At 30.7% G+C, this 26,582-nt stretch overlaps 2 protein-coding genes and 2 pseudogenes across 2 annotated transcripts; all 4 read right to left on the bottom strand.

Moving 5' to 3' along the window:
• Positions 1–5,209: 5,209 nt before the first annotated feature.
• Positions 5,210–5,890, bottom strand: LOC145193841 (uncharacterized). The gene has a single exon (XM_080071371.2). It carries the CDS (start codon positions 5,888–5,890, stop codon positions 5,210–5,212), a length of 681 nt encoding a protein of 226 aa, XP_079927497.2.
• Positions 5,891–7,630: 1,740 nt separating this feature from the next.
• On the bottom strand, positions 7,631–11,924 carry LOC145188881 (uncharacterized; annotated as a pseudogene).
• A 7,140-nt stretch (positions 11,925–19,064) lies between these two features.
• Positions 19,065–24,879, bottom strand: LOC149894349 (uncharacterized; annotated as a pseudogene).
• A 460-nt stretch (positions 24,880–25,339) lies between these two features.
• On the bottom strand, positions 25,340–26,536 carry LOC149894350 (uncharacterized). Its single transcript, XM_090078077.1, has one exon. The coding sequence runs from the start codon at positions 26,534–26,536 to the stop codon at positions 25,340–25,342; it is 1,197 nt and encodes a 398-aa protein (XP_089934203.1).
• Between the last annotated feature and the right edge of the window lie 46 nt (positions 26,537–26,582).

The raw sequence follows: 26,582 nt of genomic DNA on the forward strand, positions 1-26,582 counted from the left end.
CAAGTTTATTTGTAACTGGATCATTTTCTATTTCGTCATGTTCTTGCTGCTCTTCGTTTGAGTCACTTTCATCATCATCTTCTTGCTAAGTTCACTTATGGCTTCATCTTCTTGTGCTCTAAATTCTGTAGTCTCACTATTGTTTTCTTCGTCTTCTTCTTCTTTATCCTTAGTATCAGCAGCTGCGTTCATAAGCTTTAGAGTCTTCACCATATTAGATCCATTATCACTGATTATAAATAAAACTTTCTCAGCAGGTATTAACCAATTTTCGAGTGTACGCGTAAGACATTCTGCTACCATTTCTCCTGTATGTGGATGTTGTATTGCATGTAAAGCAAGAAAAGCATGCACTGGCATTTGCTTTGTCTCAGCAAAGAAACATCCGGATATGCCCAAATATGATGCCGTTTAAACTTTTTTTGTCCAAATATCTAAACATATTGTAATTATTCTTGTTTCATTGATAAGTTTCATTACAATCTCTCCTGATTTTTTTTTCTGTGTTAGCAATTGCATAGCTTTTTTTCCACCTGGGCATTTAAATTTTGTCTAAAATTCTCTTTCAATAAGTCAATAAAAGCCGGATCACTGGCTCTCGATACTGGATCCAGATGCGGATTTACCGACAGTTACAACTTTTTTCTTGCAAGATTCTGGTTTTCGTTTATCATCTTTTACTTCAAAATCTTTATATACTTCCTTATGTTTTGCTTTTAAATGTGTTTTCAAGTTGGAAGGATTTTGGCCTTCTAATTTAACATTGCAAACTTATATGATATTTGCACGCGGCAAATTGATTTACCCATCGACTCGTCATAATCGAAATAGTCCCAAATAATGCTTTCTTTGTGACGCCCAGATAATTGTAACATTTTAAAAATAATTAGTTCACTCAACTTCTGTTTAAAGCTTAAGTTTTAATACCGTTACCGTGGAAAAGTGTTTACATTTTTATCGTTACCGTGTTATTACCGTAGAATTAATACCATAACTGCGGTAATTACAGCGGTAACCGCGGCAAAACCGCTGTTACCGTTCCTGTGTCACTCTCTATTGGACACATATAATACCTGGTAATTATCTTGTGAAGAGTAACATTGGTAGAGGGGAGAATGAAAGGCAAAAAGTACCCAGGACGGCCTCGGATGCAGATGTTGGATTGCATCCTTATGAACGCAAGTTATGAAGTAATTAAGAAGAGAGTAAAGGACATGCCTTTCGGCGGAGAACTGCATGAATAAATAAGCCATATGGCGCCTATATAGTCTTTATACAGTTATACTTTATTAATATTTGTTACAACGCAATTATTGACGTGAAGAGCCGGTGCGGCTGCACTCCATGACTTTGCAGAGTTCTTCACTATTGAAAAACGCGCGCGCGTGAAGCTGTATTGCAGTATAGTATGCTGTGGTTGTATCAGCAATAGTGATCCCACTAGCATCAGATCTCATTACAGCGCCTGCGTCTGCTCGAGTGTTTAGTATATAAGTAAGGTCCCTGGAATCGTAAACGGTGCGTGATTTGACCATTGACGGCTGGAAATAAAAACCGCACTTTTATCATTCTCGTTTTCACAAGTCTTTCATTTTAGTTTTTATTTCGTTTTTTATAAAATCTTTTTTGTTTTAGTTTAGTTTTAGTTTTCAAATTTATTTTCGTTTTAGTTTTAGTTTAGTTTTAATTAAAAAATTTTTTTTTCGTTTTAGTTTTAGTTTTAGAAAAACAGTTCGTTAACGAGACATTTTCGTTTTCGTTTTTGTTAACGAGAATAACACTGGTGTAATGAAAAGCACAATCAATTACGTTGAAGTGTTTCACTATTTGTTGTTTTTCGTAGGGACAAATTTGGGGTACATTTCCGAAAAAAGGTTGAGCCATCAGGTTTTTCCTGTTTCTGTGATATTGAATATTTTCTTAGGGTATCTTGATCACAATTTTACAATAACGACGTAGGTCCCTTCTCTGCCCAAAATGTTATCATATCTGTTGAAGCTAATTCTGGCCACAAACCAATATCATTCCCAAATCCGAGCATAGAGTCATGTTCATGTTCAATTGTTACAGCTTTTACCATCATAGCTATTGTTGCTTCCTATTGTTCATCTGCTTCTGCTATTGTTTGATTGCCACCAATGTCTTGCGATAGAAACTCCTCAACTGGTGGTAGTATAGCTGAAGTTCCAGGTAGTGGCTTTGAAGAATATAAATCTCCATCTCGTTTACTAAAAAAGGAACTAATTTTTCTTGGTTTTGCAAAAACTTCCTGTGCTTTTTTCTCTTTTTCTTGAGCTGACTTACGCTTTGAAAATCCACTTTCATAATTGCGAACAGATTTATGTCTGTCAGACATTATTTTTCTAAAAAAAATTAAATTTTAGTGTGAAATGTTACTGCTTTAACTTAATATGTAAATTTTAAATTTTTTGACTTTCAAAGCCGAAGTCTTTTTTTGAGACTCTGTATCACTGTTTAAAATGTTGATGAACAGCTAATGCTAAAGCTGTTCCTAATGTATATTTGAAAATAAATGCTATCCAGTAGAAGTTTGACCCAAATGTTGAACTTTTTATATGGATAATAACTTATAAAAGCTATTAAATGCATACTAATATGCTAGTTTCTTTGAGCCAAAGTACACATTTTACTTCATTCAAAGATTAGATCTTTTTTGACCTTACATAACTTAAAAAGTAAACAAAAATTTTTGATAAAATAAGTTTAACATTTAATATAAACAAAGCCATTTACATTTAAAAAAAGATTTTTCAAAAATTTAAACCAGTTGTTTCTAAAATGACACAAATTTCAACTTAAACCACTATTTTTAATAAAATAGATTAACATTTGATACAAACAAAACCATTTACATTGAAACAAATACACCATGCGAAAGTTTGTTGTTATTTATTTGCTACCATTTTTATTTTTTTCCCTACAAACCGCGCGATATGAGTTTGGCTAATATACCTAATATATATAAATTAAATATAACCCGGTGGGAAGTGAGCTAGCGACTAGCGAGCGATTAGCTAGCTTTATAGCGATTTTCTAGCGATTTTTCTTTTCTTATTTTACTCTTTCGTAATGTCTTTAACATTTTCAAAAATTCGATTTTTAGTGTTAGATCTATTATAATTATGAAAATAATTGAATTTTAAACATGTTGATTTTGTAACGATATGTCGCTAGCTACATATCGCAGCTTTTAAGAAAGCAATTTTGTTATGATAAGACGCTAGCTACATATCGCATTTGTGTAGCTGGTTACCAGATAGCGATAAATCTATAGCTAGTCGAATGCTACATATCGCAGCTTTTTAGCAATCAATTTAATAACGATTTATCGCAAGTTACATATCGTAGCTTTGTAGCTAGCTAAATGATAGCTACAAAACGATAGCTACATATCGCAGTTTGTAGCTATCGATTTGATTGCGACGTATCGCAGCTTTTTAGCTACCGATTTTAAGTCGAAATGTTTTATACAGTTGTAGTTTCGGCGCACTGTTGCATAAATGCACTTTACATAAATGTAAAGCATTAGGCCGGGTGAATAAAAATGAGCAACTTCTTTTACTCAGTAACTGGTCAGTTTTACGTGAATAAAAACTTCAGCAGTTTTCTTCATACTTTTATTCGCGTAAAAGTAAGCAATATACTCAGTAATTGTTCAATTTTACGTGAATAAAAACTTAGGATAAGTTTTTGAATTTTGTTTCACGTGAAGCTGACCAATTACTAAGTAAAAGCATTTCCTCATTTTTATTCACCCGGCTTATAATGAAATATACAAATTAAATTTTTAGTTCTTCAGGTCGTTAAGAACAGCTCGTCAAAAAAGTTTTGAAAATGCTAGAGTATCTTTAATTGAAGTTGCTAACATTGAACCAGTTGAAAATAAAATACTTGATAATTAAGAATGTGATGCAATTTGTAATAATGATGTTGCATTTGAGTTTAGCGATGTAATTAGTTCAGATGAGTCATCTGATAAGATTAAAGCAGTTGAAAATAAAATACTTGATGATTGTGAATGTAATGCTAGTTGTAATAATGATATTTATTTGAGTCTAGCGATGTAATGAGTTCAGATGAGTCATCTGATAAAGACAATAACATTTGCGTGACATCAAAATGCAACGACATAAATCAAAAGCTTTTTGACTTTTATGTTTAATATTAAGTACAATTTTTATGTTACATTTTACAAATGCTTTATTTCAAATGAATTATATTGTATATTTGTATTGTAATAGTGAAGTTCTGGAATTAAAAAACTGTGACAGAAAAATGTCAGAGAAACTAAAAAATTGGTCTATTGATTATTTAACAGAAGATGACCTTCAAATAAAAGCAATGCATAAGGATGATGTAAATGTGGCATGCATATTGCAGATAAGTATTTTATACCCTGTTGCAATTAAAAGGTAAAAAAGGTTTCAGTATTAACATTTTTTAAAAGTAAATTAATGTTACAAAATTGTTTTTTTTCTTTATTTTATACATTTCAGTTGGAATTGATATGAAATCGCTTATTCAAAAAATTCAAAAATTTGTAGTAAAAAAAATTTTACTCCTAAAATCTTTATCGTAACGACTTTTCGCTAGCGATCCGCTAGCTTAAAAAGCTAGCGATCCTCGTGGCCAAATCGCTGTCTTAATCGTTACGAATATCGCTAGCCATTCGCTAGCCGATTTCCCACCGGGAAGTAATCTCTAAAATACAGAGTTTACATAAACTTTATATTAAATATAATAACTTATACATCTATTTTTATCGTTACCCTTATTTAAGGCATGTCATTGAATTTTTTTTTTTTCATAATTTGTGGGGGCCCCGGGCTAGCGCCAGGGCCGTAGTGAGATCAAAAATCCTTTCGGGCAAGGAGAAAAAATGCCGCCTCAAATTCAATAAATTTTTTAATGTTTAATTTGATTCAAATTTTGATAAACCTTCTTAAAGCACATTTAAAATTAACTTTCAATCGTGCTTTGTGGTTGAAAGTCATTGAAAATATTACCAGGCATTAGTTTTTTTAATAAATATTAAAATTAGACACATTCAAACAAAATTTATTTTTCTACCTTTCAATGTTGCAAATTTATCAATAATTTCATTGTAACACAGAGATTTTGCCAGGGGATTTTCAATTGGCAAAATTAGTTAAACGTTCTTGACCCATGGAGGATCTTAGATAATTTTTCAAAAGCTTTTCAAAAGTTTGCTAAAGCTACGTTCACATGATGCCACAGTGACGGGTAGTGTGAGAAAGATTCTAAGAGCAATTTCAGTAAAAGGGTATGTCTCAGTCAAAGAATAGGTGTGCATAAATTGCAAGATTTTCAATGAATTTGCGTTTTTTAAATCTGGAATCAGGACACTGGCTTGAAACTTAAGGCTTTCAATTTCAGATAGAAATTCATTAGCATTAAGATCACGAACATATTTTTGACAAAGTTTATCTCCACATTTCTTCAGATCTTCAACTGACATACTTACAAGAGAGTTACCATTTAGAAACTCAAAATCTGATGAAATCTCAGCCATTGTTTGAAATCTCCAGTGTAATTGTGTAATTATACTGTCAAAGACTATATTACAATTAATTTCAAAATCTTTTTCTGGAGGTATGTGTGAACTTTCTTTCCTTGTTTCATCATCAAACATCCTTTTTGCTTTTCGTTTTCTTTTGATTGGAAAGCTAGCTTCAATGTCAAGATCTTTTGATATTATTTCAGCTTTTTTCATGCTTTTATGAATGCCCCTGTCTCGAAGGTTTTGTATAGAAGCAATCAGACTAGCAATTTTTTTTGATGCAATATCAATTGTCATATTTTTTAATTGTAAGCTGCGATTCTCTCTGTCAATTAATGTAAGTATCATGTTCCAAAGGTCAAGCCAGCAGAAACTCAAAATCAACTTGAATCAAAATCTCTCCAGCTCGGACCTTGTTTCAGCATTTAGCAGAGAATCATTACTAACTTCTTGTAAAACATTGCAAACATTTGTGATTTGATTATTAAGTGAATGGATAGCCTCCTTTTTGACAGACCAGCGTGTTTCACTTTGACTTTTTAGGGTGACTTCAAGTGTTTTCATAAGTTTGTCCCATCTGGTAGCAGAACTTGAGAAGAAATTGAATATTTTTTGAACCTTTCCAAAAAATGTAATCATAAATGGGGAAACTTCTGCTGAATGGACTCCTACAAGATTTAGAGTGTGAGCTGCGCAAGGCAGATACCGTGCTAAATCATTTTTTGCAGTTATTTGAGGTTGAACACCAGAATATTTTCCAGACATGTTGGCTCCATTGTCATAACCCTAACCTCGGCAATCTTCGATGTTTAATTCATCTTTATTTAAGCTAAATAATATTTCTGAAGCCAGACTAACTCAGGTTTTTTGATGAGACTCAATGAAATCCAGAAAACTCTCTTCAATAGAACATTCTCTATCAGTGACACAAACATATCGGATTATTTCTGACATTTGTTCTTTGTGAGAGAGATCAGGAGTGCAATCAAATAAAATTGAATAATATTTGGCTTTTTTAATTCTCGTGACTATCTCGCTTTTCACCTTTCTGCCAAAAAGTTCAATTAGTTCATTCTGAATATGTGGGGAAAAGTAACTCACAGATTTCTGCTTAAGTTTAACATTCGTTATGTTTTCTGCTAAAGGATGATGATAGCGTGCTATTAGTTCAATTGTGTTGAGAAAGATTCCACTGTTTGGTGTCACCAATAATATTGGAACTGCCTCAAAAATCCAAATTGTTCTTAGCACAGAACATAATTGAATCTATAACAACTTTTGGAATATTTCGCCACTTTTCTTTTTCAGTTTGGATGGCATTTTGAATGTCTTTGTCTAAAGATCTTCCCTCTCTCAGAGGAAAGATCTTTTCAAGTTGCCCAGCAGCTTTAATATATTTTAGTGCCAATTCTTTTCCACTGTTTAAATCTTTGCAAAGAAAGACCTCTCGAAATGCTCCACGCCCAAGCGTTTTAACAATTGTCAATTGAGAAAACACCTTGAATAGGAACAAGTATTGGTTCTATATTTTTAGTATCAGTCATTTGGCTTGATGTATAATAAGATCTAAGGATCTAAGGATCAATATCACTAATGTTTACTTCTAGTTAATCAAAGCTCGTTCCTATGCCTTAGCCTTTCCTAGCCAACTTTGGTATCACCAAGAAGTTTTATGCTTTCAATAATAAGAAGATTCCAAAACTTAATCTTGGTCACAGATTAGCTATTAATAAGTTAATAAGCTAGTTTTTATTATACTAACATGACTTAATCATATTTAAAATTAGTTTTCCTTGCTAAGAGTGGAAAAAACACAAAAACTCTGAACCCCCTTCCCCATCAACAAAAAGAGGGGGTTGTTAGTTTTATATGTCCTTAAATTCTGAATGCCAAAGTATTTTTGGATGAAATTTGAAATCTATTGATTAATTTTGATTTAGTTTAGGTCAGTAAAAAAGTTTTTTTTGAAAACCTTTTTAACACAGGTGGGCAGAGGGGGTGTCTTAAATTGTGGGTTATAATTTTCTCTTTGCTCCAATCCCAGAACTTTTTCTGAGAAAGCTTTACTTTACAATAAAATGAAAATGAAAATTTTTACCAAGTATAATTCCTATAACTATACAATATTATAATCTTTTAATTCCAAAATCAACAACAGCAGTTTTCAATCTATCTCCATAATCTTTATGATCTATATTACGTTTATATCTTTGCCATGTAGGCTTAAACTTTGCATGAATCGCCTCACCACACTGTTCTGCATACTTTGACAAGCCGTATCCTGTATGCTTTACAAAAGGAAAAACATGGCAGCATATAATATGGATTTTCCATGACACTTAGTGTCTTTCCTAGAGAATTTGCTGTCTCTTGTAGGCATAGAAAAGCATCTTTAAACAATGATATTTTGTGTTCTGAGTCAGAATCAAGATTTCTTCCAAAACAAGCTTCTTTTACAGATTTAAAAGTTCTTAAGCTTTGGATTACAGGAAGTAGATATGGTACTTTAAGTTACACTTCAAGTTGAAGTTCATCAATCAATTTTAAAATTTTATTTGCATTATTACCATCCCATCCAACTCCATAATAACCCCTTTTAATTCTATAGTTTTTTTTTAACCACAAATCAAATTCATCCCATTCAGTTAAAAGAAATCCTGCTATTTTATCTACTGCTCCAGTGAGAAGATGTAGCTCAGGTGGAGCAACTAAATTTTCTAGCACAGTATTTTTATTGGTGTTAAGATATATTAGGCGTTTGTTCACAATGTTATCAAATTCCTTCATGGATGATCTGATAGATCCATTTTTAATATATGCTTCATAACAGGAATCAATATTGTCAATAGTTCTCAGAGTTCCTTTATCAAGCGTACATTCACCACTAAACCACAAGCAAGCTTTTTTACCTGCGTGTGATGAAAGACCAAATAATACATTAGCACATTTAAGATCAAAAGCAATATAATAGTTTACATCCTCAATACTGAGTTTCTCAAGTACTAATCTAAGATTTTCATATTTTTCAGGAATATCTTCAACAATTGCTATAATAAGGACTTTTTGAACGCCACTATTCATAAATTTTTTTTTCAGATTCTTGTTCTTCAAAAACATTCACAACAACTTTAAGGAAGCCTCCTCCACCATCTAAAGAAACTCGTACAAAACCTACTCATGAATTTATACCTCTTTCTTTAATAATATGCAGGATTAAATCAGAAGGATTTTTAATATATACTAAATCTCTTATGATAGCTTTATTCTGGTAAGAAATAAATTCAACTTGCTCTACACTATAAAACTCATCTACAGCGGTGGCCAAAAACTAAAGACCACTCTTTTTTTTTCAAAATTTATTTTTAACCTTAGTTTAATTTTATTTTGGAAAAAGGTATCAAAAAAAGAAAGACATTTTTAGAAAGAATTTTTATTGCATTTTATATTTATTATAAAAGAATTTAAAATTTTTTTACAAAATAATGTTAAAAAGTTAAAAAACTGACTAGTACACACACACACACACATAAATATTTTGTTTGTTTTTTTATTTTTGAATTAATATAATTATTTAAGAAACAAATTATAACCTCACTGGTTGAAAATCGTTTTCTGCTTGAAATGATTGAGATAAGGGAAACTGTATATTTGAAACTTTGCATATTTTATGCAATACACTTAGTTTAGATTTTTCATTAAACAAAAATTTTTCTCTAATAGTATTACGAGCTTCACAATAACATTAAATAAAAACGATATCTTTTCTAATTGAACTCTATTTTCATCTAAAATACATTTTAAAATGATTTGAAGAATTGAATCCGCCATGTTTAGAACACTTAACCTACGAGTTAACCAAAAGTTTAGTGAAAACCCTTTTTTCTGATTTATGCGTGATTGGCTTGCACCCTTCAGAGATCTTTCTGATTGGGTCAGCACCCTTCAGAACCAGTTTTGATTAGCTTAAGAAACCAAGCCAATCAAAAATAGCTTCTGAGGAGTGCAGGCCAATTAAAAATAATTCTGAGCGGAGCAGGCGAATCAGAAAGCGACTATACTGGAGTTTTCTAGTCGAAACATAAATATATATAAAATACGCTAGCGCTTCTTTCACAAAAAATTAAATCGCAAATTTTGAGTTGAATAAAATATTTTAATTTAATTTTTATATATAAAAAAGTGCAACAAAATAGTTGCTTTTTTAACTTTGCTTGTTGAAAGTTGACGGATGCTGGAGCACCCTTTGAACCCCTCTGGATTCGCCCCTGCACCTGATGCTTTTATTCGACGAGATATTGTCCACTTTGAGATAATAGTAAGGTTCAAATCTAGTTTTATATAACTACATATGATTTTACGATCTTTTTTTACGGCGCTAAGAATGTAGCGATCTTCCTTTTTTGAAGTTTTTGGTTTTCTCCTTGATCCAATTGACCAATCAGTTGTACAAGTTTGTTTATATTTCTTCACCAATCTACTAATAGTGGAGTTTTGCCGTTTAAAACGCTTTCCAATGCTTCTATGAGACTCTCCTCGGTCAGCAGCTTCAATAATTCGTCCAATTTCTATATCCATTAGTTGTTTTCTAAAATATTAAATATGCCCATATTATTCCGTATTTTTAAATATTGTTATATAAATATTAGTTTATATATATACATACCTCTTCTTTCCTGAATTTTTGACTGCCACTTGCAATTTTTGTTTCGCTTGATTATACATTTTATACTTAAAATAAAAAAAGAATGTCGTTGTGGCTTTTTCTTTGCACCCCACTGTATATATAATGTAAATCCAAAGGGTAAATAAACAAAAACACTCTAAATCTTTTAAATCTGTTTACTGTTACGAAACATGTTTAGTGGTTAAGAACAATGACTTTTAATTAAATTTAAATTTGGAAAACATAGAAGTGACACAAGCTTACAAAGCTTGAAGGCTGTAGTAAAACTGAGCTTCTTTTTAGGGAGAAATTGCCCTAACGACCATGTTGAATATTTAGTCTCTCCCTTGCTAAGGAAAAAAAAAAACAGTGTTTTACTAAGATGCTCATATCTTAAGAAAGATAAATTATTTAGCTCTGAAACTTTGGCTAAACGTTCTTTGATTAATTTGACACATTTTATACAAAATTGAAAAACTCAAAAAATAGTTTCTCTATAGTTTCCTTATTTATTTGGTGTTGCACCACTTTAAGGTTAAACTTACTTTTGTTGTAACTAACAATGACTTATAATATTAATATAACTTTTTTTTAACTGTCCTTCGCATTTTTTTCTTTAATTCATTCACGATAATCACTTTATCGGCATTATATTCAGAAATATTTTTAATCTTCAAGCTTCTTATGTAAAAATTAATAAGCTAATATACTTATTAACAAATTGAGTATGATCTAAGGTTTCACTTACTCAATTTATAAATAACTAAATATTCAAAATTTTTTTTTTTTTTACATTAAGCAATTTTTATTAATATTATTTATTTATGAATGATTAAAATAAAATAACTAATTTATCATACATATCTTTTAATTTGTCTGTGAAAAATGACATAAATAAGTTAAATCTTTAATTTAAAAAAAGCAACCATTTCCATTATTGTACCTTTTTTTTACAATAAAGAAATAAATATATAAGATGGTTATTAAAACATTTTACAAAGTGATATATTTAAATGTTCAGGCTTTGTGGCTTAAAAAGAGTATTATAAAAATCAAGATCATCACCAACAAAATATTTTACCATTGACTCAAGGTCATTTATTTTTTTATCTGAGAGCAAAATACGTGTTGAACTATTTTTTAATGGAAAAAATTCTTTCAGAACTTTAACTTTCTGTTTATTTTGAAGGGGCACTATTTATCAATCTTTCTTCAATTAACGGACCAGAGAACGATTTTTTGAACTTAAAATCAAAAGGGTAGATGTTTTTTATGACACATTAGTTTTACCTTTGCAAAAGGCACTTTATGGAAATATAAAGACTTGGAAGCAAGTTCGAAGTTTTTGAAGTCATCTTTGTACATTTGTATGACTTTTAATTCTACTCCAGATGTTTTTTCAATAGATGACAGTAACTTGAATAAGGTAGGAAAACTGTAAAGCTCAAAATGTTTTTTTTCAATCACACTACGCGCAGTGTCAATATTCTGTACTGAACTATGACCAGGTTCACTATACTTCTGTTGAATGAGTGGTATTTCGCTTTCATTTTGAATAATTTTTATTGCCAAAGACACAATTGAGTTCTTATTCTGGGAAACACAAGAATCAGACCACAAAATAGTTTGAATAATTGATATATTAGGACAGTCTTGAATAATTAACTTTGATAGATTATACAGACAGCTTGCAAGTTCATTTGCACCTCTACCAGCCATAGATTCACTCCAAAGTCCATTGCAATCTGTCAGTATACCAAGACTTGAGTTACATGGATCTGTCCTCGGTTTACGACTTGCAGAGAAAATTGTTAAGGCCTTAAAGCTTGAAATTAAAGACGTGACTATATAAAGTGATAAGGTGTCGTTTTATGGTAGATTAGGAATCACAGTCGAAAGTTGAAACCATTTGTTGCTAAACGCGTTGGACTCATGGACAAACAATGGAGGTACATACCAACTGTTGTATATTAAAAGCTTTGATCTAAAGACGTCATTTCCCTTCCTTTATAATTGAACGCTTCAGCGAACCGTATTTATTAATTGTTTATCACTTGCGTTTTTAATATACTTTGTTGTCGTTATTGTAGTGACTTTATATATTTGATTAAAGTCTTATATTTTATATTGTACCTTGTTGCGGGCTCATAACAATTTAATCAAATATATATAAAAATGGATGCTAAAATATTTAAAAAAGTTCTTAGTGACGATCCGAGCGAAGAGGATTATATTTACTGGAAAAAGATGCTAGCTATTTATTTAGAAAAAGCAGTTATACCAGCAAATAGTAAACTTATTAGTAAATATACAGTAAGTATTCTGTACTGACTTTACAGTAAATATTCTGTACTATACAGTAAATATTCTGTACTGACTTTAAACTTCCGCTAACTATAGAAACCGACGCTTCCGACAAAGCCCTTGGAGGAACATTACTACAGCTAGGCAGGCCAGTGGCTTTCTTTTCAAGGACACTAACAAATGCCGAAAAGAAGCATGCGATTGTTGAGAAAGAAGCTGCAGCTAGAGTGGAATGCTGCAGAAGATGGAAACATCTAATCAACTCGGTTCCACTCGTCAACATCGTAACAGACCAAAGATCAATATCACTTATTTTTAATAAACAGGGGTCAACGAAAATCAAAAACAATAAACTTACTCGCTGGCGCTTAGAATTGGCAGACGTCAACTATACAATCTCATATTGACCGGGCCACGAAAATACTGCTGCTGACGCCCTCTCCCGATATCGTTCATTATAAAGTACCTCAAGAACATTACATATATCCACTCTCAACTATGTCATCCGGGAGTTAAAAGAATGCTACATTATTGCAAAAGCCAAAACTTACCTTACTCGACCACAGAAATTAGGCAACTAACTAAGAACTGTACCACGTGCAACGAAATTAAACCACGTTTCTACAAGCCTCCAACAGGTCATCTTATTCAGTCAACTAGACCGTGGGAACGTTTAGCCATGGACTTTCCCAGCTAACACAAAACGTTCAAGAAACGTTCGTAGAACGTTGGAGACTGTCGGACACGTTCTAAGCACGTTCTAAGAACGTTTCTAACGTTCTAAGAACGTACTTGAACGTTTTGTGTTAGCTGGGTTGTTGGTCCCCTACAATCCACTACAGCAAATAAATACATGCTCGTGGTAGTTGACGAATACTCACGATACCCATTTGCGTTTCCGTGTTACGATATAACTGCAGATACTGTTATACGTCATCTCCTCAGCCTATTCTCATTATTTGGTTCACCATCTTCAATACACACAGATCGGGGGACACAATTTGAAAGCGTAAAACTTCAAAAATTCCTTAAAAGAAATGATGTCATCAAAACCAGAACTTCTCCCTATCACCCACAAGGCAATTGGCAATGTGAAAGGACAAACTGTACTATATTAAAAGCAATTAGTCTACCCCTAAAAACATTAAATCTGGGAAAAGAAAAGTGGGAAGTAGTCTTACAAATGACTTTATCTTCAGTAAGAGGACTATTTTGTACAGTCACCAATGAAACACCACATCAAAGGATGATGAACTTCCAACGTTCATCCATTGTAGGTACCGTACTACCGAATTTTCTAGCTGAGCAGGATTCTGTAATCCTTTACAGACGGAAAATCAGACAGAAGGGAGATCCACTCGTTGAAAAAGTCAAGCTGATAGAAACTATATTTCTAAATTTTGCACTGGTCAGATTTCAAAATGGCAATATTGACACAGTATCGACCAGAGATCTTGCTCCACTTCAGGAGAATGACTCATCGGCAGAATCTAGTAGTTATGCAGAGCCGTTCTTACAAAAATCCGTTGAATTATGTAAAGACCAAATATCTATTGATACTGATACCTACAATCAGGAAAATCAAGGGCGGCAAGCATCAACCGAAACTAGTGAAATAGTTTTAACCCCACATAATGATCTTAAGAACTCTTCAATGGATGGCACCACAAATATCAATGCACCAGAAATAGGCACACCCGGCCAGTTTGTTTCTAAAGCCCTGCTACCGTAGAAACACAGAACAGAACATTTTCAAGATTCGGACGAAATATTAAAAAACCAAAATACCTAAACAATTACATCACTCATTAATTCAAAATTCTTATAGTTAAAAAAAAAAAAAGAAAAGAAAAGAAAAAGCGGAGAAGACTGTCGTATATTAAAAGCTCTGATCTAAAGACGTCATTTCCCTTCCTTTATAATTAAACGTTTCAGCGAACCGTATTTATTATGTTTATTCCTTGCGTTTTTAACTTACTTCGTTGTCTTTATTGTAGTGACTTTACATATTTGATTAAAGCCTAATATTTAATATTGCATCTTGTTGCGGGCTCATAACACCAACAAAAACTAATATAGTCAATTTTCTATCTCGAGGAACATCAGTGAATGAGTTAAAAACCAATATTTTATGGTGGATGGATCAAGTTTTCTGAATTCTCTAGAGGAAAAATGGCCTCAGAATCCCTTTGAAATTACACAAGAAGCTTCAAGTGAAGTAAAGAAAAACGATGTGTTAATGAATTTCGCATTATCTTCTGAAGTAGTAAATCAATTGTTTGATATAAATCAATTCTATAGTTGGAAAAGACTAGTCAGGGTAAACGGATGGATGTATCGATTTTTAAATAACTGTCGACGTAAAAATGATTTATGCTTAGTAGTTGATATAACAGCTGATGAATATCTTGAAAGCGAAAAGTAAATTATTGTTAAAGCTTAACAGGAAAGCTTCAAAGAAGTATATAGCAACCTTAAAAAAGGAAAATCAATATCAAGCAAAATTATTTCTTTAAATCCAAAAGTTGATGAAGAAGGTTTATTACGCTCTTGTAGCTGATTACATGTTTATTACTTGCCTTACGATGTTAAGTATCCAATCATTTTGCCGAGAGGTCATACTATTACAAAGGTTACAAGGATGAGAATCCGCGATGCTGAAGCTAGATGCAACAAAGGTAAAAGAAAAAAAATCTAAACCTGCTCAACAACTGATGGCCCCTCTGCCAGCAATTCGCTTGAAGGAACCACTATGAGCGTTTGCTAGAATTGGTATTGATTTCACAGGGCCATTTCTGACTATGCAAGGTTGAGGGAGAACACAACAAAAAAGGTACTTATGCTTGTTTACCTGCTTACAATAACGAGCAGTACATTTTGACAAAGCTTTTGGAAAAGATGGTTGCGAGAATTTCTTCTCTCTATATCAAAACGGTATAAATGGAATCAAGAAAAACGCAAAATGAAAATAGATGACATTGTATTAGTAATTTCTACGGATACAGCTAGAGGACATTGGACGCTCGGTAGAATTACAGAAGTATTTGAAATAAAAGATGGACGTGTAAGAGTTAGAGTAAAAGCGGGTCAAACCGATCACCGAACATTAAAAATCAAGTAACTTTACTATTTTTTAAAATTTTTAAACTATTTTTTTTAAATAAAATAAAAAATACCAACAAGCACATTATTTATTACTTTTTTTTTTTTTTTTTTTTTTTTTTTATATTTTGATTTAGTATGATAATAGTATGATTTTTTTTTTTTTGCAAACATGTTTTGGTGCAGAGCCAAGTATTGCAATTTGGATTCTCGCATGACATCATGTCCGAATGTCATTCTTTTTTACACTTTCTGCATTTAATAACTTTTCTTCTTTTGGCTAAAGGTGTTGTAATCGGTTCTATATTTTGAGTTACTTTTTTTTCTGCAGGGTTCGGCAATAGCATTATGAGTTTGCAGATGGTTTGACGCTCTTTAGCTTGATTTTCAGCTAGTTTGAGTTGCTTAACTTCTGCTCTTTTTTTGAGATGTTCTGCAACGCCGTGTTCTGTAATACATTGTCCAGCAGTTTTTGGAATATTAGGTTGTCTCGATTTTTTTACATTAGACTGATTTTTTTCTTGAAAAAAACTCTTTAGCTGATTTTTCATTTCGATTTTCATTCTCTCATGTAGTGCTCTGTACTTGTCGAACCTCGAAGCTGCTGTTGCTGGTTCAGAATTTAATCCTAAAGACTTGATTGTTCGCAATGGCGTTGAAGACGTCGGTTGATTAAACGTTTCGGAGATAGCTCATGCCTGTTGATTGATTTTTTTTTTGTTAAGTGGAAATAACCCAGTATATTCAAAACCAGCTATAGCGTGCAAACGTGTAATACACACGCTTAAAAATAGTGTTGAGCCGTAAGCTACATTATGTCGCGTAGAATACAACATTGAGTGTCGACGCCGGCTACAACAACACTATGTGGCTCTAAAAGCCACACTCAGTGTTGCATTCGTAAGGCCACATAAAATGTAGACTTGAAAGCCACACTTTGTAGCCATTAATGCGACACTTTTACAGAAATTTTTGCGACATATTTGTTGCATTTGATCAATGGCTTTATACTTACGTTCTTTTTGCGCGACAAAACTGTTGTAAAAAAACCTCAACATTGGTGTTGCGCTAAATGTAACACTATAGATTATACATTAGTCTGTGTTTTTCTAGGCGTTATAAATATTTTTTAGAATATTTACGCGTGATTTATTCCGTCCATTTAAGTCTTCACGTAGTATTGGTACACTGCGACCATTTTCTATAGACGCATGTAAAATTTAGCGGATTTACAGTGTTACAGTGGTAATAAAATTGTTCTAATGGTACTTTTGAATAAGTATATGTAAGAAAACAATGATCCATTATGCATTTAATTATTAACTATCTTGATTGTATTAAAATAATTAAATTTTTAATATTCACGTGGCAATTTTCTATAGACGCACTAAAGTTTTTACGAGTTTTGTCGCAAATTTCTTATATTCTGCAGTATTTTTTATTTTGTGAGTCGAAATTAAGTTGAACTTAACCAAATGCCGAAAGGAATGGTCCTTACCAATATTGAAAAAGGTCAAATATTGGCTTATCATCGAGAAAAAGTTCCAAATCGAGAAATTGCTAGAAGATTGAAGAGATCAGATCACGTTATCCGTAATTTCTTGAAAAATCCAACAGATTTTGCAACAATCAAGAGGAAACTAAAGAAATCTAAGGTTTCAGACCGTGAAAAACGCAGGATTGTTCGACTCGCATCAAATTCATCAAAATGTTTGAAAACAATTAAGTCAGATTTGGGTTTAAATGTTTGCAAGGAGACGATTAGGAAAGTTCTCAAAGACAGCCCACACATTGTAAGATCAAAAATGAATAAAGCACCAAATTTGAAGCCTGTTCACAAACAGAAACGGATGGAATTCGCCCGCGAAAACATGGCACGCGATTGGGAACAAGTAAGAAATTTTAGATTAAATTCTCATAAATACGTGAGATGTCTAAATAGCTGAATATTGTTGTTTTCAATACCAGGTGATTTTTTCGGACGAGAAAAAGTTTAATCTTGATGGGCCTGATGGTTTTAGTGGCTACTGGCGTGATTTGAGGAGAGAACCCAAATATTTTTCGACAAGGAATTTTGGTGGTGGATCTTTGATGGTTTGGCTTGGGTTTTGTGCAACAGGAAAGTTAAATTTAGCATTTATATCTTGCAAAATGAAAAGTTCTGAAAACATTGATGTGCTAAAATTATGTTTGATTCCATTTCAAAACAAATATCGACGCAAAAAGTTTGTTTTTCAACAAGATAACGCCAGCATTCACACAAGTAACGAGACTAAAGCTTGGTTTGAAGCTAAAAAAATTGAGCAAATGTGGTGGCCTGCTCGCAGTTCAGATTTGAATCCTGTTGAAAACATCTGGGGAATCATTGTAAGACGTATCTATGCTGACCAGAAGCAATATAACTCTGTGGCAGAGATAAAAGAAGCGGTATCAGAATGCTGAGAGGATATGGAGCCAAAAGTGCTGGAAAACTTGGTGGGAAGTATGCCAAAACGAATTTATCAAGTAATTGAGCGCAAAGGAGGTCCAATCGAGTACTAAAAATGTGACAAAAACATTTTTTTGGATAGTTTTGTTAAAAAATGTGAACTGCGTCTATAAAAAATAGTCAGCTATCTTTTGAATTTAATTCATTTATGATTGACCTATTTTCAAATTTGGTATTAATTTTTGATAATTTTCATTACTTTTTGATATTTTATTTATAATTTATTGCAATGCTCTATAAAAATAAAGTTAAGTACATTTTAAAGACATAATCCACATGCGCCTATAGAAAATGGTCACAGTGTATAACCGGGTGCAATTAGATAATTCAAATAAATTAGGTTGTTTATTGAAAAAAGAGTCATACTAAATTACAAGTGTATATCATATTGGCTCACAAGAAAAACGGAATAACATCACAATAAAATAATAAAAACTAAAATATACATTTTATTTTAATTCCGAGTTAATGCATATAATAGTATTTCTTTTAAATCTAGTAGTATTTCTTTTAAACTCAGTCACACTCAAATTCAATACAGTGAATATTAAAGTAAGAAGTCTTAAAACCTTTATATGCAAAAGCGAAGTTTAAACTTCGAAAAATAGATATCGCCGTCAGAGAAGAACCAAGAAGCTTTATGTCAACATTTTGTGTTTTTTTTTTTGTTTTGTTTTGTTTTTGTCTATTATCAATAAATATTCAGAAGTGTGTGTTCCATAAATATATCACAACAAAAAAATTTTAGGAAGTATTTAAATAATTAGTCGAACTTTCTGGCAGAAAGTCTTGGCAAATTAAAATTCAAAACTTGATTTTTTGGAAACACAAAAATTGGACATACGGCCTCTTGGTTCTCGGGTAACAATGTAACAAAAATAAACGAGAAAGTGTTAAAAATACTTTTTCGTTTCACAAACATTTTGTTTAATTTAATGTTTAACTTTCGGCAAAAGGAATTATAGTTAATTCTTTAAAAAAGAATTAACTATAATTCCTTTGCTGCTTATTCAAAGCAAGCTTTCGAGAAATCCATATACACAAATAAGTTCATGGGGAAAATTGACATTAAATACATAAGGAAAATTGACATTAAATACATTAAATACATAAGAGGCTAGCAGCAACTCAAAAGCAAAACTTATACTCGGTATGGCTTCCAACCGCATAGCTGTACTTAAGGTTCTTCACGGAAGCAAAAGTTGAATTTTCGATAAAAAAAAAAGTTTTCGAAACTCTATTTTTGTTTCGGTAAGTTCGAAATAATTTCAAACTAATTAATTTTGCATCGAAACGATTTTTTCATTTCGAAATTGTCAAATTTGTTTCGAAACATTTTTGCGATTTCGAAATTCTAAAAATATTACCGAAACGATTTTTTACCTTCGAAATTCTAAAATTTGCTTCGAAATGTTTTTGCGATTTCGAAATTCTGAAAATAATACCGAAACGATTTTTTACCTTCGAAATTCTAAAATTTGCTTCGAAATGTTTTTGCGATTTCGAAATTCTGAAAATAATACCGAAACGATTTTTTACCTTCGAAATTCTAAAATTTGCTTCGAAATGTTTTTGCGATTTCGAAATTCTGAAAATAATACCGAAACGATTTTTTACCTTCGAAATTCTAAAATTTGCTTCGAAATATTTTTGCAGGGATTAGAACCCCAAAGGTTCTTTTACAGGGATTAAAACGCTCAGGATAAGATAGGGGTTTGATATTTTGTGACATTTTGCTGAAAAGGGAGAAGGGGGATCTGAAAAGTTTTTTGCGTGACATAATTTGCGAATGACCACTTACCTCTACACGGTGAAATGTTTCATATAAAATATTAGCCCTCTCAAAGTGAATAAAACCTACCTATAGCAAAAGCTACTAAAGTGTTTTTGTTTACAATTTAAATTGTAAATTTTGAACGTAGAATTTTTAAAATTTTTACTATTCAAATTTTTACTTATTAATTATTGAATGAAGATGCTTAAAAGCATCTTCATTCAATAATTAATATGATGGAGGGAGATGCTATATTTTAATTTCTAATTTATTATGAAAGGAAAGGGAGTAAATATTTTATTCCGGCTCTGAAAAAACTACATTCTATTCAACAGTCATATTTGCTTTTGTTAACAAAATAAAATTAAAAAGATTTATAATGTTCAATCAAATAAAAAGATATTAGAAATACATGTATAAGTACTACTATTTAACTAAATCGACTTTTAGTCGATTAGTAGAAAATCCAAAGTCGATTACATCGACTCTTAGATTTTTCAAAGTCGACTAATTTCGACTTTTAGTCGATTTAGTCTTAGTCGATAACAACACCAGTTTAAACACTTTAATTTTAAATTTGCATAACGTAAGTTTAAACTTTAGATTTAGAATTTTTATAGAACTTTATAGAACTTTATAAAATTTTATAGAATTTACATAAAAGTTCGTGCGCTTTTCCTAAATGATATAATTTAAAAGTTATAATATGCAATTCCTTTAAGGCCTGTAACGCACGTATATGAAACCATTGTTGCAATGTAAACGGCTAATTACTCTCTTGGGATTATTTAGATGAGATTTACAGCGATTTCAAACAATTATATTTATACCTTAGCAATCTTTTTGTTACAAAACTAAAAATTTTAGTTCGAGTTGTTGAGGCAAAATCAAGTTATTAGGTTTTAAAGATTTACTAAAAACACGTGTTTTACAACACATTTTTGGCCATTATGGATAGTAAAATTAAAAAAAAAAAATTAGCTGTTTTTTATTTCATTTTAATATAAATTTATTCTCATCAAAAAAAAAAAAATCATAATTTTGATTACTAAAAAAAACAACTTGTTTTCAGTTGTGTGCCACCTTAAATTTACCAAGATAGTATTATTTTGCCACATATATATATCTATAATATATCTATATATATCTATATATATTATTCATATATATGTATATATGGCAAATTATTATATATAATATATATATATATATATAATATATATATATATATATATATATATATATATATATATATATATATATATATATATATATATATATATATATAATAATAAAAGGTATACTTGCCGAAAAACCCCGTGGTAAATTATTTAGGCACCCGGTTATTTTAATATTATTATGCAAATAAAATATAAGGTATTAAAATTACTTTTTGGAATAAATTTAACTTTCCAAAATTCTTTTTTTTTTTTTCTTGTAATTAATTTCACTTTTCGAAATTCTTTTTTTTCTTTGGAAAATAATTTCACATTTCGAAATTTTGTTTTTTCTTTCGAAATTAAAATCAGTTTTCGAAATACACTTTTTTTTTTCGAAGTTAATTTCACATTTCGAAATTCTGTTTTTTCTTTCGAAATTAATTTTACTTTTCGAAATACACTTTTTTTTTTCGAAGTTAATTTCACATTTCGAAATTCTGTTTTTTCTTTCGAAATTAATTTTACTTTTCGAAATACACTTTTTTTTTTCGAAGTTAATTTCACATTTCGAAATTCCGTTTTTTCTTTCGAAATTAATTTCACTTTTCGAAGTACATTTTTTTATTTCGAAATTAATTTCACATTTCGAAATTCCTTTTTTATTTTCGAAATTAATTTGGCTAGTTCGATTATTTTCATAAGTTTTTATAGATTTCGAAAAGAAAGAAGTATTTCGGTACCGTTTTAATCGAAAATTTTCGAAATTTGCAATTTCGATAATGAACCCTAGCTGTACTATCGACTTTAATAAATAGAGTGCCGCAACACTTGAATAAAATCGGTTGAAAAACTTTCTCCTTCTTCAATAACTCAATGGAGCTTTCAAGACTGAGGTGTACCTAAATGTTTAAGTAAAATTTTAAAAAATTAGAAAATACAAAGCTCAAAAAAGTAATACTTTTTATTATAAACCAAATACAACTTAAAAAAAAAAATGTATAGAAAAAACCTACATCCATTTCTCTATAAAATAAAGCCAAAACTGCATCAGGATCCATTCTCGGACGCTTCTTGCCCTTCTGTGGAGGTGCTATCAGAAGAAAAAGGAGCCTCTTAAAAGCAAGCAAAGTTGTATCTTCTAAATAAAAGTAAAAATAAATCAGGTAACAACTTGTATATACTTATATACTTGTATATTTTTATAAGAAGACAGATTATAAAAAAATCTTCTTTTGGATTAGGTGTACATGTTAAACTAGGAAATGATAAATGAACTCCACACTTTTGCATATCGGCACATAGTCAAGTTGCAGCAGCTTAGTACTTATGCAGATTGATAATTATACTGTAACAATTCACATTTAAGCTATGAAGTTCTTATTGAATTCATTCTCTCCACTTAGGGTAGTAGGCATATATATCTTCATTATATTCGTCTTCTGGCAAAGTATTTTTGAACATGTTTGTTATTGTCAAATCTCTTGTGAGTAACAAAATATTTTGTTTGCACGTGTTAAAGACATCATGCAACGTAATATTCTTGATGCCTCTTCAATGAAATGAAACTTTTGTTTAATCTATGAAATGCAAAAAGGCTAAAAATTATTCTTATTAACTAATCTAGCTTAATTTACAAAGTAAGCAAGATTTACAAATGAACTGCAAAAAGTTAAAAATAACACTCACAGCGTTATTCATATCAATAAATCTTGGAAACCGCCTTATAATTGAGGTTATTGATATGTTGCTTGTTTCCTGAATCAATGCTCTTCTTACCACTTTTGTATCAGCCATCATTTTTAGTAGACTCTCTTTGTTTGAAGTTGCTGGTTGAAGTTCTCGCAATGTTTGTTCAACTTTCTCTGATGAATTTAACAGAACAAAATTGTCTCTGACAAAAAGTACAATGATTATACTTTTAAAAAATAATTTTTGTTTTATACGTAAATAGAATAATTTAATTAATAAAAGTTATTTGGTAAATAATAACAGTATTAAAAAATTTTAACAAATAAAATATTTATAATTAGTAAACAGTTTTTATTATTTATAATATACAAAAATTACGTATAATAGTAAACTATTTTTGGATGACAGGAATAGTGTCGCAAAATTTTGGTTGTCGCAAATTTGATGGTCGAAAATGTAAAAAATCTTTTCTTTCATTATTCTTTGTTTTTTCTTTTTTTTCTGTAAAAGACGTATGCTATAAAGATAAGCAAAACGAGTAAGCACTTGCTGAAATTAACTATTTGCAACACTGTTTCGTTTTTACAATTTGCAACACTATCCCTTTTTTTTTGTTTTTGACACTATTCATTAAATTCATTTGCGACGCTATTTCTTTTTTTTTGTTTTGTTTTCGGCATTAATCATTTAACTCATTTGTGACACTATTCCTATTTTTTGCGACATTAGGCCTTTTTAATATATTCAACTCTATTCAGAAGTTCATTTTGTGACACCATTCCTGTCACCCTATTTTATTATTAATGAATAAAATTAATTTTGTAACTACTGTTGTATTAACTAACTCACAGAAATAAGTCAATACTTTTAGGATTAAATTGCAATATTGCTTTGAATTATATAAAAACTTTAATCAATTCAACATTTTTGTCAACTGGCAAAATAAATAAAAATGTATAGGTGTATAAGTAGTAATTGAAATATATAAAAAAATTGTCAATTAAAGTTATAATAAGCAAAAAAATACTTTTTCTTCAAATGAGTCCACAATGTTTATATATTGTCGCTACGGGATCTTTTTTTTCTAAGGAACATTTCCAAAAAACCTGTATGTGCTTTAGCATCGTAAAATGTTCCTATGGAACCAAATAAAAACATATCGTTCTAATATGTTTGTTGATTTTGCAAAACATTTGGTTCAGAAAGTGATAATATGAAATATTTTATTTAAAAAAGACAAATAATTTTACAAAACCTTACAAAACCAGATGATGTTGCATTGTCACGAAGTACAGGGAAAGCAGTGATAAGTGCTTGACACAATTGCTGATTTTCTTTTTTAGATGGTCTGTCAGTCCTAAAGTATATAGAATACAGTGATACTATAAAAAAATTCAGATCATAGTTCTTTTAAAGTAGTCTTTGCAAATGCTTTTATCTTTTGTTTGGGTGATGCAATATATAACAAGATTATATACTTAAATTTGTATGTAAGGGAATATTTTGGATATCCTAAAAAATACTAAGTTGAAAAAGTATTTGGAATTCAAAAAATATCCAGAAAAACAAAAAAAACAAAAAAAAAACACTGAAACTTACACTTTCCAATAGCTCATAAGATATCTGCCAAGAATCTTAACTAAAAAAATTCTTTCTTTATTGTTTATCTCCTCCATTCTTTTTAGCTCATCTACTATTTCTGCTCCTTTTATCTTTGTCATGGTCATTTTTTTTTACTGCATTCTTTTTAATATTGCTTCAACAGGCCAGCCCCACATTAATTCACACACACACAGATGTATGTGTGTGTATATATATATATATATATATATATATATATATATATATATATATATATATATATATATACACACACAAATTTTTGCGGGAAGTTTGTTTTTATATTATAAAAACAAATTTCCAGCAATAGTTTAACATTATCTACATAAAATTTTTAACAAAGTAAAATAGAGCTACGGAAATTAAAGTAGTAGCTTGTTGTGGCTGCTCTGCTATGATCTTCGTTGTTGTATTTATCGGTATTTCAATATCTTTGTCTTCTGTTGACATTAGTTTAGGTGTTACAATATTTTCATGATTAGCAGATGTTGATGATTGAGTCCGGATCCATTGAATTGGTAATCTTCTTGAAGCCATATTGAAACCAATTTCTTTTAAATCAATATCATCAAGTAGATTTAATATTTTTAGTGTAATACCTTCATCTATATATGCATTAACAAAAACTTATAAAAAAACTTGCAATAATTATTATTCAAATAATCAAATAAAGATCAAAACAATCAACATGATAATGTAATAACAATTTTTTCAATAATACCAATTATGGTAAAAAATATACAAAGTTTTAACACTTCTTTAAATTATTCCTTAAACACATGATATTGTTGTCTTATACAATATGCATTTCCTTTTTGATATGATAAAACAGGGTGATCATCAATAAGCTCGTCCAACTTTATAACAAGATATGTACGGGTTTGACATTTTCGACCAAAAAGCACTGGCAATGCTCCACAAATTTAAGTGTGTAAAGCTTAGACACTACAACAAACCATGAAGACTCATCCCTGATACTAACAAAGCTGATAACTTTTCAAAAAACAGGATAATCTTCATCTTCACTAATTGTAAGATGGTAGTTTGTTTCGTATTGAAGAGATCCCCTTTTAATTTTGAATGTAATGCAAATATCATCAGAAGGTTTATTATGAAGATTGTCCAAAAGTACTTGTGAATAATGAAGACTATGAATTGGTACCACATGGCTTTTAGTAATTACTAAATTACGCATATAAGCACTTGATAGTCTATGATGTAAGGCATTGTGTTGATGTCTTTTGGCAAGAGTGAGGCATATATTTTTAAAATTGCTTACAATATGTGCAGATCTTTTGAAAAATGAATTTTTTAGTTCATATTTTAGACAGTTCATTCCAATAAGAGGCCCAGAATTTATAATAATTGTTGGTAAATGAACCAAAAAATGATGTTTAGGACGAAGACGAGTGTGGTTCCCAAAAAAAAATTTTAAATTTTCCAAATGGCTGGCTATGAGATATTTAAGGCATGTTACCATTCCTATTGTAAATTTTGGAGCAAAAATAAAATCAACTAAAGTAGACAATTCTAGTAAAAATTTCCAATGTTCATCCTCCTCTGGAACAAAGTCACATATAATAAGTGGCAAATACAAAAGTAAGGACCAGATCTGCATGGCTTTCATACTTGGTAATAGCCCATGTCCATGTCCTGGAACTTCTAATTTGTTGAGTTCTGGCGATTTATTTTTTTTTTTTGTCAACATTAACCATTGACCAAAAGTGCGATTGTTCAACTCACCAAGGGTAAAAAAATATTTTTCGACAGATAAACAATACAGGATAGCACCTAACTCTAAATCAACAACACCTTCAAGTACAGTGTGCATGATATCTAAGCTAAAGTTTATTGTGACATGAAACCCTTTGATTGAATTTAAAACACAAACTTTCTTAATTCCTTTGCAGTGATTTTTATTCCCTACATTGCCACTTTGAACATTTCCAACATCTATTTCATATTTTAGAATTGTTCTCATTTCAAATTTATCTTCAGTAAAGTAGATTTGAATGTCATTACTAGTTGCATAGCATAAAGTACAAAAGTGGCTGCCAGAAAACGATTCAATAAAATCAAATATAGAGTTTAAAGCCAAATTGTCACAGGCAACCTGAGCAAGACTGGCGTAAACTACATTCTTACCAAATATTGGAAATTCACCTGAAATACCAATTTTACTTAGCTTGTTCATTTCAAATGAAAATTTTTCAAGAATAGCATCAAATCCATATACTTTA

This window comes from Hydra viridissima, unplaced genomic scaffold (assembly GCF_058129835.1).
Source record: "Hydra viridissima isolate aposymbiotic clone 2 unplaced genomic scaffold, HvirCarnegie_v1 scaffold_1, whole genome shotgun sequence".
NCBI classification, from domain to species: Eukaryota; Metazoa; Cnidaria; class Hydrozoa; order Anthoathecata; family Hydridae; genus Hydra; species Hydra viridissima.

Excerpts from the sequence above, each read along its gene's own strand:
- LOC149894350 (XM_090078077.1), bottom strand. The coding sequence starts at position 26,536 with ATGAACAAGCTAAGTAAAATTGGTATTTCAGGTGAATTTCCAATATTT.
- LOC145193841 (XM_080071371.2), bottom strand. The coding sequence starts at position 5,890 with ATGATACTTACATTAATTGACAGAGAGAATCGCAGCTTACAATTAAAA.